The sequence below is a fragment of the Copadichromis virginalis genome, linkage group LG8 (genome assembly GCF_057382275.1).
Source record: "Copadichromis virginalis isolate Kocher_CV1m ecotype Utaka linkage group LG8, C_Virginalis_male_GT1.1, whole genome shotgun sequence".
In the NCBI taxonomy this organism is placed as follows: Eukaryota; Metazoa; Chordata; class Actinopteri; order Cichliformes; family Cichlidae; genus Copadichromis; species Copadichromis virginalis.
This window is the reverse complement of record NC_140625.1, coordinates 29416522-29433088: the sequence shown is the minus strand read 5'-3', so window position 1 is coordinate 29433088 and position 16567 is coordinate 29416522. Positions and strand designations below refer to the sequence as shown.

General features: G+C 42.0%; 1 protein-coding gene across 1 annotated transcript; it reads right to left on the bottom strand.

Annotated features, from left to right (window-relative positions):
- Positions 1-399: 399 nt before the first annotated feature.
- Positions 400-16567, bottom strand: st6galnac (ST6 (alpha-N-acetyl-neuraminyl-2,3-beta-galactosyl-1,3)-N-acetylgalactosaminide alpha-2,6-sialyltransferase). Its single transcript, XM_085467049.1, has 10 exons — positions 16404-16567; positions 15177-15496; positions 9322-9616; positions 5861-6026; positions 4290-4464; positions 4045-4183; positions 3854-3957; positions 3041-3124; positions 2709-2808; positions 400-2357 (listed from the first exon to the last, which is right to left on the bottom strand). The coding sequence occupies exons 2-10, from the start codon at positions 15311-15313 to the stop codon at positions 2187-2189; spliced, it is 1371 nt and encodes a 456-aa protein (XP_085323175.1). The 5' UTR covers positions 15314-15496; positions 16404-16567; the 3' UTR covers positions 400-2186.

Sequence of the window (16567 nt, the reverse complement as noted above, 5' to 3'; positions counted from 1 at the left end):
CAGTGGTTAGCAGTGTTGCCTCACAGCAAACAGCTCCTGGGTTTGAATCTGCCTGCTGTCTGGGGAGTTTGCATGTTCTCCTTGTGCTTGCATGACTTCTTCCCACAGTCCAGAGACATGCTTGCTGGGTAAACTGGCCGTGAGTGTGAATAGTCTCTCTGTGTGAGGCTTGTGATAGACTGGTGACCAGTCCAGGATAAGCTCCAGAATTCCTCATGACCCAGGATTAGAAAATGCAGTTAAGAAAACAGACCAATAAATAAATTCTCCATTTTATAATTAGTAACAGTAAATAATAATTTCTAGAACCTTCCTCTTGATCTTTGGTAGAAAAAAATTAATCAAAGCTGTAAAATAAAGTGTGACCAAACTCTCAGGTTATGACAGAAAGACTCAAACTCACTGAGATATGGATTTAATTTTTTAAAAAAAAAAATCACAATCAATCATTGCACCGTATATAAACCAGAAGTCTCCTTCCCCTCTACAGTTTGCAGAAATGCTGGAAATATTGCATTGCTTTTTCTGCACTGATTTAATAACACAGAAGGCTAATTTTTAAATACACACGTTCCCTGATGTGACCGTTTTTGGTTTGGTTACCTTCCTTCCACTTCAAAACTTGTAGTATTGTTAATAAAATACAATAAAATCCCCTTTAAGCTTGAAGACAGTACATCCATGTAGTCGAGGGCAGACCCCCCACGGTCACTTCAGAGATGGAAGCTGATGAGTCAGAGCTGAAGGAGTCTGGCAATAAAGTTCAGTTCTTACAGTAATTAACCCAAACTGCTGTTTCACATTGAAGGCACTGAAAGTCCAGTAGAGGCCACAAAGTGTAGTTAAGTGTTAAAAAAAGAAATTAAAATATGTTTAAAATGAGAATAAATTACGTCCCTTAAACTAAATACTTAATTTGTTTGTGAGCTTTAAAGTCACAGTCAGTGAATTATTTCCCTTTTCATTCCACAGTAAACTCACAGAAAAAAGAAAACTCATAAAAATGGCCCGTGGTCACTGCCAGCAGTGCTCTGGCCGCGGGGATGGGATATTTTAAGCACGTTGCCAACTCGAGAGTGGTCTCGCTGTGTCAAACAATAATGACTTGAGCTTTGCCAGAGACCGATCGTATGATACGATCTAAAGTTCTCAGAGTAAACAACTGTTTGGTGGTTTGCTGGTTTAAAAATAAATACATAACAAGACAGAAGGGACAATTTCCAGTTCAGCTTGTAGCAGCAGCAGAAAGGTTCACAGGAAAGCCAAATATTACCATAAATCACCACAGATTGTCTGCAGAGATAATGAAATCATTTTAAAACAATCAAACTTTTACAATAGCAAATCAGTTCCCTCTTTAACTAGACAAGAATCTGTGCCCATCTATTCAAAGAGAGGAAATAACACTTTAAAAAAAATAGCATATCTGGAGTGTTTCAACTCCAACTAAAGCTGATAAATTCTGCAGATTCCCAGATTTACAGTCATGATTTTGAACTCTACCAGAGTAGCACAGTTCAAAGTAAATCTTACACTGGTGCAGCCCCTCAGTTTATTCTCTGTTTGAAATGAACCACGTTAGCTTCCTTCGAGCCACCTTTCTTCTTATTGGTTGCCCCTCATAAACAGATGGTTTAACCAGCAGGTAAGTGAAACACTGGAAGAGCCCGTGTATGACAGAAGATGAGGAGGAGCAGGAGGAGAAGAGCTCCCCTTTGAGGTTGTTGAAAGCATCTTAACAGTCTGACAGTATCTTAGAGATTGTGACTCACAGCTTACACCGTTTGGATTTACCGTCACAGGATTGTGTGGTCCAGACCAGCAGGCCCCTTAATCCAAAAATCGTTTCTTTCTTTTAAATTAACATAAGATCCATTTTCCTACCAGTCACCAGAATAATGCTTCCCAGCACAGAAAGATTCCTTTAAAAAGAGGCAAAACAAATAATAGACCCATAACTGTGACCTCTCTGCTGAACAATAACAGCAGCTGTCTTTTAGAAATCAAATTTATCATCATTTCCTTCATGAAAATAAATCATCTGCTGGTTTTGCGTTTATTTCAGAAAGTTGTGAAGTGTCATTTTGAGACGGGCACAGTCCCACGTTTCTGCACATCCCGTCTCCCTGTGACTATGCTGGTGAGCCGCGTGCAGATGGAGTGATGAAATTTCTCATCATCCTCGTTTAGTTGCGCATGTAGAGCCGTACGAGGCCGGCCTTGTGCAGCTGCTGCCACAGATTCATCTCCATACGCAGGTCGTGGTTGGCGAAGAAGCCAACAGGGTGATAGTTTTTGTCGTAATAGTGGTCTGAGTATTTCTTGTAGTCTGGGGTCATGAAGCCGTACGCACTTACCTATAATCAAAAGACAGACAGATTAGGAATCTGGTGACACGTAAACTGCAAAATGCCAGTTTTAGTTCAATTTGACCCACTTGGCTCATTTTCATTTCCTCAGGCTGGAAAACAGGTTTAACATGTGCAATTAACCGGATACGGAATCTGGACACGATGTATAAGGCTCGCTGCCACCACAGTAAAGATCAAAAGCATAACTCTGTGGAGGCTTTTTGACACACAGCAATTTAACAGAAATGCAGCACATGCTTCTGCAGCTCAGCTGCTCAAAGTCAAAACATTCTCACGCTATCGGGCAAGTACGGCCTTGTCTCCTGATAAGTAAACAACAGACTGCTGGAAATGTACCTGATCGCAGGTGTGCAGCGCCGCCAGCAGCATCGTGGCACCGGTTGATGGACGGTAGATGTCTTTGAATCTGGTTTTCAGAGTGCTGGATCTGAGGAATCTGAAACAAAAAGATCACAAAACATGAATAACCTGCGCTGTGAGCCTTTCAGGAACTGAAGCTTGAAGTTTCTCACACACACACATTCACACGGTGACCTCTGTGGCCCAGTGTGGCTGCGTGGGGATCTTCCCTCAGCAGCTCTCTCTGGTTTCAGTCGCTGCTTCTCCTTTAATCCCACTTACAGCTTTTGAAACACGAGCTCTGCTTTCACGAGTGAGAATTTGCTCACCTGTTTCTGAGGTAACGGATGAAATCAGGATGGTACATCTTCAACTTCTCTGCTGACACGTCCTCACCAAAGTACTTCACTGGACTGAAGGAAATACGGCATTACTATAAAAACACCACAACTGCTGGAGAGCACGAGTATTAACATTCAAAGAACTGATCACTGATGAGCAGTGACGCTTCTGACATATTTGATCTTGTGACATTATAAACAAATACAGACTAGTCAGGTTTAATCTGCTGGATTGTCTGCAGGAAATATCATCTGCTTCATCTCAGCAATCATATTTCCAAAAAGTAAGACTCCGTTTTTGCACCTCTGCACAAACATAGCTGGCTGTGCAAGTCTTGAGTTGCAGACATACAGGCAAAAAATAAGTTTGTACAATTTAAATGAGCTTGAAAGTCAATATTTGTTATGACCACACTTATTCTTCAACACAGTCTGAGCTCTTCGATTCAGCTTTCTTTCTTTCAGTAGTCTTTAGAAATACTTCTCCAGGCTTCTTGACGGACATTCAAAGCTCTTCTTTGGATGTTTTCTGCCTTTTGCTCTGCTCTCTGGTGAGATGACTGTTCCTCTGAACAAGGTCAGGTACAACAATTGGACTGAAAATGAGTGAAAAAGCAGCTTGTGTCCTAAGAAAATCTTTGATAAAACCTCATAAAGTGTGGAGAACTCCTGCTAGTGGTAGTGGACCAACCCTGAGGACGCTTCCACTCCTTGGGCCTTGATGCTGATAATAATCAAATTAAAAACGGGTAACGCAGAAGAAAACAGGACTGAAGCTGCAGTCTGTAAAGTGTCGCTTACTTTTTGCCCTTCTCACGCCCCCTGTCCACCAGGGTGTGCGTCGCCGCCGCTTTCATCAGCAGGTAATCTCGGTCGTGATCCGGCAGGAAAATGTACCGCGTTTCCTGTTTGAGAGGAGGGAGCAGCCGAGCATGACAAGACCGTTTTAACGTCGTCACTTAATAAAGACAGATGTTTATTTCCGTCCTCACCTTAGACACGGGGGGTCGTCTGTACCCGACACCTGCGTAGCTCAACATGGAATTCATCAGCGTGTTTGTGGAGAACGTGTAGTGGGTGGTCCGAGACCCTACGTCCTCCTCAAAGCCCTTAATGATTGCCCCATTGGTCCTGAAGACCACAACAATCCAGAGACATAATAAATAGAATCAGCATTATTTTTCTTATATTTTCATTATTAATGAAAGGAAGCAGGAAGGAAGGCGTCAGGACCGACCTGAAGACATAGTGATGGCTGTCGATCTCCTTCCCTTTCTGGGAGTTCTTCAGTATCCCTCCATTCCCCACCACTGCACAGCGACTGCACGCCGACTTATTGCCAGGAGCCTTCCAGTTGTCCAACATCTGCCAGTTAGCAGGTGAGTTGAGGACAGAGAGTGTTTCCACCAGTGCTGTTGGCACAAAAGAACTGATTAAATCTAAGATTTGTTTAATATAGGCGTCATGGTGGCACGGTGGTTAGCACTGTTGCCGCACAGCAAGAAGGTCCTGAGTTCAATTCCAACATCAGGCCGGGGTCTTTCTGTGTGGAGTTTGCATGTTCTCCCCGTGTTTGCGTGGGTTCCCTCCGGGTACTCCGGCTTCCTCCCACAGTTTGTGGGGATAGGTTAATTGATTAATCCAAATTGCTACTAGGTGTGAATGTGAGCACGAATGGTTTCTGTCCCGGTGTGTTGGCCCTGTGACAGACTGGCGACCTGTCCAGGGTGTACCCTGCCTCTCGCCCTATGACAGCTGGGATAGGCTCCAGCGCCCCCCGCGACCCTGAAAAGGATAAGCGGAAGCGGATGGATGGATTGTCCTGAAAGAACAGGAAAAAAAATCCCAGAGGCTCCATGTGGGCACACAGACAGGAAGCTGCTTTTATCTCTATGATAAACATCTGTGCTGTGATGAGACCAGCATGTCCTCAATGAAATTATCCAGAAGTACTTGTAGTCCTACATCTGGCTCTTATAAGACAGAGTTGGAGGAGGATATTTTCCTGCCAGAGAGTTATTGTGGATTATTCAGCCTGAACAATTGTTTAATGTATTGATGTACATTTACTGTAAATTTATGGTGTATTACTGTATTTACATTTTCAGTTTTGTGGGTTTTTTGTCTGTTTTATATAATAAATAACTCTAAGACACTCCTTTTTCAAAATAAAATGTAAATACTTTTATTTTCAGGACCATGTCAATGTATGTTTAAATAAAACAAACAAACAAACAAAAAAGCCAGGACACATACGCACCTCATCTTGAACTGGGGCAAATCCAGCTTTATATTAAAAAATAATAATACAATTAGTTGAATTTTGACCGATTTTCCTTGTTTTCCCATTATGAGCTGTTAGAACGGTGGATGTTACAAAGCTACAAATAATGATGTCAGTCTAAGTATGAGGCAAAAGCTCAGGTTTGATCTAAGCAGTCGGATCCTGACAGTTTTATTAAAATTCTTTGATGTCACAGTGTGGATGTGTTTATATGGAACTGGGTGGGTGGTGTGTGGGTGCACCAAGGCCCAGCATAAGATAAACAAGATTATTTTGAATCACGGACTCATGCAAAGCTGCTGTAATAAAGCCTAAGAATAAAAATCTGAACACGGAGGTGAGGATAAAAAAAAAAAAGACTGATTTGGTTGGGTAGAGAAAAATTGCAGAGTTGTGATGGCTGCATTCCATCATGAACGTTAAACTAAAACTAAAATAAAATAAGTTTCACAAGAAACTGGAGAGTTCAAAAGGAGCAATCAATGAAATGAAAGGAAATTTTTTAGATAAAATCAAAATCTCACTGTCGTAATCGATCCCTCCCCAGCCATGTGCTCCAGGATAATGGCTCAGACGCCGGTGCTGTTCGGGTGTCACGTGTTTGGCCCACTGCAAAACTGGAATACTTTCCAGAAATCGCTCTCCAAATTCAGTTTTCCCCACCCGACTTCGGATGCTGTCTGGACAGCCCTGTGTGGAGCAGACACCAACATAACTTATCAGACCTCATGCAGACGCTCCTACCTCCAGACCTAAATGCAGTTACTGCACGTCCCTCACAATCATTACGAAGCCAACATCATTACTTTCACTCGGCAGGAAGTTCACCCTCAATATTGACCTCCTAATAAGAGTCTCACTGGGCGCAATTGCCTGGTAATTACAGAGCGGAGAGAGAACAGGGCTAACGACAGGACAGATGCTGGAGGTTTCATCCAGCATGAGGCATGAAGTAACACACAGAGGCAGACATTGCTGATGAAAAACAAAACAAAAACCTTACAAGTATATACACATGTAGACAAGGAAGTAGATGTTAGTGGAGGAGAAATATTCTGTTTGAGTGAAATACAAGAGTGGAAATAACAGATAAGAAAATACATGCAGATGTTATCAGAGAAGGGTGCTCAAAGAAAATCTACCCACTGAAAGTGAGCGGATGATAGTCCGGGAAACTAAGAGCTTTAAAAGTGCCTCATACTGCACGCTGCAGCCAATCATGCACAGTCACATCGCTCTTTATTTATATACTTTAAATACTTCAACACACATGCTCGTGCGCACAAGCTTTTCACTCTTTGTTCAGTAACTTGCTGATCTAACCGATCTGCGCTTTTAGTGGATGATAAAGGTGTATCGCCTGAGCAACAGACGCCTGCTTTCTTATCTATTCAGGCATCTTAATAAACTTGACTCACTACATATATCAGCTTGGCTGCTGGGTAACCCTCAAGCAACAGACGCTATTTTAGAGACCAAAATGACAGCGTAGGGTCGTCTATACAGCTACAGATATCTATATCACAATAACAGTAGCCTCAAAGGAAAAATGAAGCAACCCGAGTCGGTTCGAAAGCATTAATTTCAACCGATAAAAACCAAAGAAAAAAATAAAACATTCAACACCAAAATGCTCTGTTAATAAGAAAACATGACTGAATAAGTTTCGCAATTTAAGAAAGGCAGTGATGATCTAAGTTCTCTGGAACATGGCAGTAAACTGTACCAGAAACAACAGCTACATGCTAATAACTAATAATAATAATAATAATAAGTCTGTGAAGGTTCTCAGTCATCCAGGTCATCGTAGTCAAAGGATAATAATAATAATAATAATAATAATAGATTGCATTTATATAGCGCTTTTCTAGGCACCCAAAGCGCTTTACAATACCACTATTCATTCACTCTCACATTCACACACTGGTGGAGGCAGCTACAGTTGTAGCCACAGCTGCCCTGGGACAGACTGACAGAAGCGAGGCTGCCATCGGCCCCATCAGTAGGCGGTAGGTGAAGTGTCTTGCCCAGGACAGAGAGAGCAGAGAGAGCTGGGGGATCGAACCGGCAACCTTCCAGTTACAGATGAGCTTCCCAACCCCCTGAACCAGAGTCACATCCTAGTGCATCAGTAGCACTACCACCAGTAGCATGGTAGTGCTACCACCAGAGCTCTTTATGTCAGGCACATCTCCTGTGCTGTAACATTTTTAAGTTAAAGCCAATAATATCCAACCTTTACCTCTAAAATGAATGCAGTGGCATAAAAATAAAGAAATGCATCAACTAGTTTATCTTGATCGCGTCTTCTCTCCTTGGCTGTCTCTGCAGTCCGTTTATGTTAGTCATGTTATTTATGGCCTGAAACTTGCTGTTCAGTATTTAGATTCTCAACAATAACAGCAGCTTTTTTTTGTATTCTTGCTTCTGGTATAAGTGGCTCCTTTGTTTCATTTTTCCTCTGGGGTAGTACACCATGGTTTTAATCTTTCTTGTTCCGTCTTTGTTAAATTTATCATTAACTACAATGTCTGCACAGATCATCATTTATGGTATATGGCCTGTATTTGTATAGCGCTTTACTTAGTCCCCAAGGACCCCAAAGCGCTTTACACATTCAGTCATCCACACACTGGTGATGGCAGCTACATTGTAGCCACAGCTGCCCTGGGGCGCACTGACAGAGGCGATTTATGATATGGCCTCACCATTAAAGTCTTACAAAAATATGCAATGTCATCCATAACAGTCAGAGTTGATAATTAATCTGTTTTACACTCCTCCATCCTCATGACACCATGAGTTTGTGCTCATAGTGAGGAAATGTGGAAGTCAGGCTCCATAAAAACAAACAAACAAAGAAAAAACAAAACAAACAAAAACACATGAAACATATTTCTACTAAACATTTACTGGAAAAAACAGATCCACCCAGTAACCATGGCAGCCGCCCTATGACATCTCAGCCCCGAATAAAAGCAGATGTGTGACAGTGCTGCAGGGATGATAAACCAAGTCATGTGATGGGCACCGCTGGTTTACTGGGTTCAAATTACAACTTTTATTACCCGCTGGCTTTTTTCTCACCACTTCAGTCAGTCACCATAACGATGATGTTTACCTTTATTATTTGTGTGGATTTGTGAATATGAAGGTCTGATATATTGTCTGTTGCCAAGGAGCTTAATTGCTGTTTATTTAAAACATGAATGAGCCACAGTATCAGAATACTTTATTAATCCCAAAGGAAATCATGGTTCGTGTTGTTTTTGGATCGATCCCCAGCTCGAACTGTCTACGTGACAAAATATCCTTGAGCCAGATCGTAAAGTCTTGAGCTTCACCTTGCACATCCACAGATAAAAGTGCTGTAGAAGTGGGTGAAAGTGCTTCGAGTGTTAAGCTGAGTAGGAAGTACCAGCACGTTTACCATTCACTGGAAACAACATGACACTCATTTGGTAGAGTACGCGCTTCTATTTGTGGCCAAATTGCATACTGTCCATGTCAACTGAACATGAGAAAATATTTTTGTGTATCAGTGCATGCGGTTTCACTTCCTGTCATTCTGAGGTCTTTGATTGTGCTGTTCTGCATGTTGTCCTGTTCTTTTGAGTGTTTTTGCAGGGCTACATGCAGGACCCACGCAAACATTACATCCTGTACAACAGCACAGTAAGGAGAGAAGAAGCACAACAAGAAGCAAATGTAGAGGAAGTTGTACAAATCGAGACATCCACACAGTCGTCTCGATTTGTCACATTACAGTCAGAGGACAAACTGCACAGACATATATGTCACATGTCACAGGGAAAACAGCCTGTAAAATATAGACAGATTAGATTTCAGATTCCTGGATTAAAAACAGCAAACATTTCTTTGACAGCTGCTGAAATCAGATAAACGTTTTGCTCTCAGGGGGTTTCATTTTCAGCAGCAGATGAAATCAAAGCCAGCAGACTAAGCACAGTTAAGGAGAACTCACCGTCTGCGGAGGGACGTCTTCGCTCATGTACGAGTCTCCTATGAAGGGAGGGTCCGTAGGTTTGGCTGGCCGAGCAGGCTTCACTGTAGGCCGTTTGGTATCGATCCTGGTTTTATTATTGGCATCATCAGATCTGGACTTGGATGTCTCCTTATCCAGGTCTTGCTTTTGCACTTTGTGATGCTTTAGGAACAAATTCCCTACATCCCTGTCTGGATGCGAGCTGGGCACTGGGGGCAGGAAGGTCAAGTGGGCATTGTTGATCGGCCCGTTGAGAGGCTCCTCGGATGAGATGCTGCGGGAGACAGAAGAGTTACCGACACATCATATGTAACACATACCAAGCAAGAGTCAAAGGACAGCTCCACATTATTTTCAACTTCCAACTAATGTGCCTATTGTGGCTTAAGAGAGCGCAGCCCAGAGTAAAATATGAAAATCAAAAATTCAAATACATGAGCTATGAAATTAAAGGGTTTGAGGGTCATCTTATGATACGAGCTGCTTCTTTCTTTCTTTGAAAATGTCATGAGCATAGATAAAGGGAAATAGTTCGTGCATGAGCATGTTTTTTTCCATTTAATGCACAAAACGGGAAGTCGCATGTTCGAGTGCTTGGAAGGATTTTTTTTTCATATTTAAGATAATCCTGGAAGTGAAATCAAAGCAAAAACGCCCACATCAACAAAAACAACTAAAATAATCCACACAATAAAAAGTTGACGCCTACATGAGGACAAAGTCCCAGCTTTTGTTGTTCATGTCTTTTCAGAGCATTTGTGCTTTCCTCACTCGGTTGGTGAAGGTTTCCCACACTCAAATGTTTCTTTTACGTGTCATGTTTCAAAAGAGAACTAATCCAAAGTGTGTGCTGTTGTAAAGCAGAGGAAGGCAGAAAGAGATCACACTTAGGCAGGTGGAAAGAGCCAACAGAGATTTCAATAATAAAAAATGATATTTTTACTCTGTTGTACTCTTGATCAATATTGTTTTTGGCAAGTAACTGGTAACATAAGGAGAAACAACAAACCAAAGTCATGAGATGTAAAAGTCTCATTGATCACCGTAAAATCCTGTGTGCTACAGTGTGACATTGCGATAACTGTGGTATAATTATTTCATGAGCCTGGTGGTTGCTCTGTGTTTTACACGTTTCTGTTAAAGAAAACATCCTCTCATATATCAATACTTTGTTTTCTCCGAGCATCAAGCATTAGCTGATTATTTGAACTATCGGGAAGCCTCTGGACGTCTTTATAAAGTGTTTCAGAGTCAAAGCTCAGATCCTGACATACTCAGTTGGTGAATCTCGTACAGGGCGATCCGGTTACTCCATTTTAGTCCAATTTTCCCAGCTGAGCTTGCAAGCTGCTTGGCAACCACCTCCTCCACCCCTGCGCCTCACTAACTGCCACATTACAGTCAGAGGACAAACTGCAAACTCCTCCAACAGAATAAAGTTAATAAAAGACTGGGAGAGTTCCACCCGGATAGGTTGGCTTAACTCATCGTTCTAATCAATTGTGTTTACACAGCGTGCACAGACACCACAGCTGCTGGGGTATTGTTTGGACTCAGTACATATTTAATTTGATCTTTTATGCTTTCCTGTTCCGTGCCGGTGTCACCGAGCCACACTGCCAAATATAAACGACTGCATTTGGAAGGAGCAGTCATCTTTTGACTTCAAAAAAAAAAAAAAAAAAGACTGTAAAGCAGTCGTCACTCATCACAGGGAGTCTCAAAGGTGGGAATTGGGGCCTTTTACGTCTCTGTGCACAGGGCCCCTTTGTGCATCTTATGGGGATTTCAGTTTTCTGCTCTTTGACCATTTCACGTTTCTACATGAGGCTTTAACACCAATGGCTGTAAAATATCTTTTGCTTCAGCGTCTAAATTCATGATCTTAACCTCCAGTTCCAGACTAAAGCAGCTGCAGGCGAGTGAAGAGGACATTCACATTATGATTCTTACAAAAGGCGTTCAGATTTTTTTTTTTAAATCAGAGCCCTCTGAGCTCAAAAAGCCCACACTCACTCCCGAGTGTCTCAAACAGCCCCCTTAGAAAGTAGCCATCTTTTCTCCACCCCCTCGATTTAATGCATTTAATGTGGACCCGTCGGCTTTTTAAACCTGGACCGCTGCCCGTCGCTACAAAGCTTACATTTCACATACGTGTGTGAGAGAGACCACCTCCAGTGAAATAACTCCAGGGGATTTTTTTCATTAGTGTGGCCGGAGTGCTGTGTGGCTCCTTTGTTGAAACCACAATGATACAAGTGGAAGGGAGGGGGATAAGTGCCGGTTACAGAAAACCCCTCGTACCACTTATGATCTCAGAGTTTAACCCTTCACACCAGTTTCACTGCCTCGTCTGATACAGCTCTGCATGTGGACTGTTGTCTGAACCTGACAGTGTTCAGGGAGGGAAAGCCGCCTTTTCTTCAGTTTTTCCCCTTTTACAAGGAGGTCACTGTACCAAATTCTTAGGCAGTGTCAATTTCAGGATGGAAAATGCAAGAGCAGCTGAGGCTTAAAAATATTGTTTAGCTGGAAAATACGATCCAGACGACTGATTCAAGAGGTATGTAGCACCATATTTTCAGTGCACAATATGGATAAATACCTGATTTTCACATAAAGGTGAATTAACTGGTCATGTTTAGTTTATTTTCAGGTGTTAAAGTCCCCTTTTGTCCAATCGTGTGCATGTCCGGGGGAGCTGAGAGTGGATAAGGCAATCCTGTTTAATAACTCACTCGCGTCATCACCAGAGTTTCCTGTTTCTAACAAAAGGATTAAATAGCTGAAATGAAACTGAAGCTTTATGCTTCTTCAAAAAGATAAAAAATCCATAAATTTAGTTCAGATTGGAAAGCATCAGTTTTTATTTCCACACATCCAGTTTTGACCGGGAAAAGAACGTCATCATGCACACAAAATATTTTTAAAGATAAAGAACTTTAAAACATCATTAGCAGCAACAACATCTGTAACTCTAAAGACTTGCATTTAAAGAAAAAAGATCATACGATATTTGAATGGGGCAGATGTTGTGGGAATTAGGGCTGGGTATCGTCACTGATTTCTAGAATCGATTCAATTCCGATTCACAAGGTCCCGAATCGATTCGATCCACGATTCGATTTAATTCGATTCGATTCAATTTAAATCTGGGAAATTTTGACAGTCAGAAATATTATAATTCAGATCAGTACATTTACATATTTTTGTATCTATAAAAAGGAAGCTGACACTCGCAAGACTTTATCAAAGGTGTGAGCATCACAGCAGATGCCTTTGTGTCAAAGTAGCTGAAGATAAAACACAGAAAAACATGTAGGTGATTTTCCTGGCCTGGGATTTTATAAAAAATATTCTGCAGTACATCAAAAACGAAAGAAAACCATTAATTAATGAACATTACCTCTGACGTTACAGCGGTTTTATTAGAGACACGGCTAAGCATTTTGCATTTTGAATAATTTTAAAAAGTTTTAATTTGTTCAGTATTGAACAGCAGAAATGAGGTTTTCTTTTCGGAAGAATGTAAAAGGGAAAAAAACAGCGGCCGACAGCCTGTAAGCAACAGTAGACTTGTGTAACAAGCAAGCGAATAATGAAGAAAGCGAAACTGTTCGAGAGAGAGAGAGAAAGAGAGAGGGAGAGGGAGAGAGGGAGAGAGAGAGAGCTGCGCATCGCAATGGAAGCAAAACAGTAAAAGAGTGAATTCATGACGATGTTTATGTGAAGCGTTTGGATCTTCTTTTGCTGCTGGTTCGGTCAATATTGTTTGGAGAGAGATCAAACTAACAGCTTTAGAATCAGCGCATAAAGGGCGTGAACACAAAGCGCGGACCCGGATCAGTGAGCTGTCGGCTTTCACTTTCAGCCCCGACTGTGAGAAAGGCGACATCTAACTGATTCTGATCCGCGGGTCACGCCCTGTGTTTAAGTCTATGTGAAGAATCCCTGTACCTGCTCTCATTTACTGTTTGGTGGTTCTTGAAATTTTGTGAGATGTCACCAGAGATTCTGGCATTTCGGACAAAATAAATTTATATTAAAAAATCGATTCAGGATTTTAATGAATCGATTTTACGTTATCCAAGCCAGAATCGATTTTAATCGATGAATCGATTATAAAAACCCACCCCTAGTGGGAATCACTGTTGTAATGCTCCTCGTGCCGGTAGTAACACCAGTGTATCAAAACACTGGGACATGGGAGTAAACCTGGGATATGTCTGTGCTTGCTGCTTAATGTTTAACTTCTTAATACCCTTCTTGGACCTTGAATGAGAAGCTTTTTCTCTAACAATACAGACATGTCTCAGTCTCTAGATTTCTATTTTTATTCTTCTTAATGCAAATATTAAAAAGACAAGTTTTTCAGGGCTTCCACATACCCAGGATATCCAGTGACAAACATCCTGGCATCCACTGACCCTTGTTTAAGAGTGACGAAGAATTTGTAAAACTAATAAACAGCAATAAAAATTTGTTTTTAGTTATCTATTACTTTGAGATTATATGAGTATTATAAATGTCTTCTTGCACTTTTTTATGGCCTTTTTGCTGTGAGTGTTTCTCCTGTTGTTAACAGTAGTTTTGTGACAACAGTTTGATAAGGGCCACGCCCAGAAGAAGCTCAAAGACCCTGATGAAGTCCAAAGGTTGGTTCCTTTCTGCTACTCGTACTCAGCAGCATTAAATGTGTTACATATTTAACTGCCCTGCAAGCATTTCTGATGCGTCCTCATAACAGTTGGTGTACTTAAGATTTTATCACTGGTCATCATGGTCATCATGTGCATCACTTTATGGCCGTGTTCTCTGAATGGTTTACAGATGCAGGGGGAAAGTGTGGTTCTTAAAATGTGCTGCACCTTTACCCTGGAATAAAGTACGAGGGGATCTGAAACTGAGCCCAACTCTTTGTTAATGTTTTTTGCTTTTAAATGTCTTGGATATTTTTTGAGAATTCAGGGCCGGTGATGTAAACGAAAGCCTTGGTTAAGTCCAGTCAGAACATCGTGACGTGTAATGCGGCGAGGCTTCTCGGCTTTCTGCGTTGCTTTTAATTCTTCAGCATCATCATGACTGAACGAACGCACATATTGTCATGATTTTATCTCACGTCCTTTCTTGCGCCCGCATGGTTCGAGACATGAGAATCAGGTTTAACGAATTAAGGATTCAGTCCAATATCAGGCTGCTTTCATAGCTTTTATTTGGGAGAATAAACCTGCTTGAATATGCGAGCATTGCCTTCGGTTTCTGTACTTTAACTGCTCACATGTGTCAAATTTCCATCACGTACATCCCAAACGTGTCATCGGTCCCCCATTTCCCTTCTGAGAGCATCGAACGTGTTTGGATGTCATGCTTTAAATCTCCATACTGACCAAAATAACTCCGTTTTTAACCATAACTGAGCAGACCAATATTTATACTCATTCATATCTTGGAGTTTATATAAACTCATTGGTGTCTTTCTTCATCAGAGGTATTGTTGCCTTGCCGATTGTAGCATTTTCTTTTAGAGAAAGTGTCAGGTGCACATGTTATAAATATTGTGTTGCCTTCCTGAAATCCACACCTGGCAGTTAGTTCCTTGTTCAAGTCATCAGGTGACACTCAGTAACTTTTCCCTCTCAGGCCTGAGCTGCAACTTTTAGTTTTGTCCCCTCTTTATTCTGATCTTCAGCAGGTGAAACACGATAAGCTGGATCTAACTGTACTCCTGTGTGCCCCCAAAAGTGTAAAGATGATGCACAAAAATGTCTACAAGTCAAAGAAGATTCATATCCATCTTATCATATCTGAGATTCAAAGTAAAAGTCTGAACTCACCCGCTCGCCCTCTGTATGAAGTCGTAGAGAGGCACCAGAGGCCTCTCCAGGGTCAAAGCCAGAATGTAGACAATAAGGACGCACGAGACCGTGAGCATGGCAAAAAGCAGCCTCCTGTGCAGCCCCATCCCAATCATGGTGCTTGTGACTCTGGCCGGCAGGCTGCGTCTCCTCGCCCTGCCCTCCACTCAGCTCCCAGGAACATGAGGAGCAAGAGGATGTGAACGCTGTGCCACTCTACAGGGCAGCTACGAGTGTCGACGGCGGGGGATTTACCCACGACAGGATCTGGGCTCTCCTCTGAGCTTCTCTCAACACAGCTACAGCGAGAGGCAGACAGAAAGAGAGCGTTGGAACGAGGGTAAAGACTCAGGAGGGGAAACTTTATCTTTCAGCGTCAGAGTGCCAAATAATCCCTTTTTAATGAAGTCTTTGCCTTCATGCCCCTGAACACAAAGCTCAGGGTCACAATCTTCATCTCCTTTTACATCCTGCTCTTGCTTATCTACTTTCTGCTCTTACAGTCTTCTTACAGACGAGAGAGGAAACAGAGGAAACACTACAGCTTCACACATTAAAAATATGCTGAGCAAAGTTTAAAAGGAAAAATAAAGAGGCTGGGAGTGGAAGGGATGACGATAGCTTCAGCTGAAAAATACAGGAAGCCAGAAATGTTATCTTACAGGAAACTGACGTCTTTAGTGCTTTAGTCATTAGTTGCATTAGCACCGAGCGGTGAGCTGCATCCCTCTGTAATAAACTCAGACTGCGCACTAAACGTCTCTCAAGTCCAGAAACTGATAAATACGTCCACTGGTGTGTGTGTGTGTGTGTGTGTGTGTGTGTGTGTGTGTGAGAGAGAGAGAGAGAGAGAGACAGAGGTTCCTAGGCATGTGGGAGTGCTGGCTGAGTCTCTAAATGGGGAATGGAAAGAATGTGATAAACTCCAGCATCTCTGATAGCAGTTATAACAGAGCGAATGAGCACTTCCACACCCCAGAAACTGGAGGTTTTACACAGTAAAACATCGCAAAAGTCATCCAGTAATTCATAACATGTCTGACAGAGACTTAGAGCAAAATATCAAAGAGGAAACAAAAAGCATCAGCCTGTGACAAATCATGACTCAATCTGCCTTCCTTTAATGAGAGGACTCTGAGAAACAGAAACCTCTTCAAAAAACCTCTGAATGCTTTTGAGAAATGAAGAACATGAAGCTTCACTCACCAGCAGCTGAGCTCCTGTTTCCTTTGCTCTAAGTATTTCCTTTCTGCTGCTCACAGTGGAGACATATTCCTCTAACTTAGCTCTCTATTGCTCATCTACTGTGAAGCGGTTGTGCTGCCTGCCTTGCACTGTATGGGCGGGACCATTGTGAAATGAGCAACAGC

Excerpts from the sequence above, each read along its gene's own strand:
- st6galnac (XM_085467049.1), bottom strand. The coding sequence starts at position 15,313 with ATGATTGGGATGGGGCTGCACAGGAGGCTGCTTTTTGCCATGCTCACG. Across the intron at positions 3,958-4,044 it reads GACGACCCCCCGTGTCTAAG|GAAACGCGGTACATTTTCCT; the intron begins GTGAGGACGGAA and ends CCTCTCAAACAG. Across the intron at positions 3,125-3,853 it reads GGGCGTGAGAAGGGCAAAAA|TCCAGTGAAGTACTTTGGTG; the intron begins GTAAGCGACACT and ends TATTTCCTTCAG.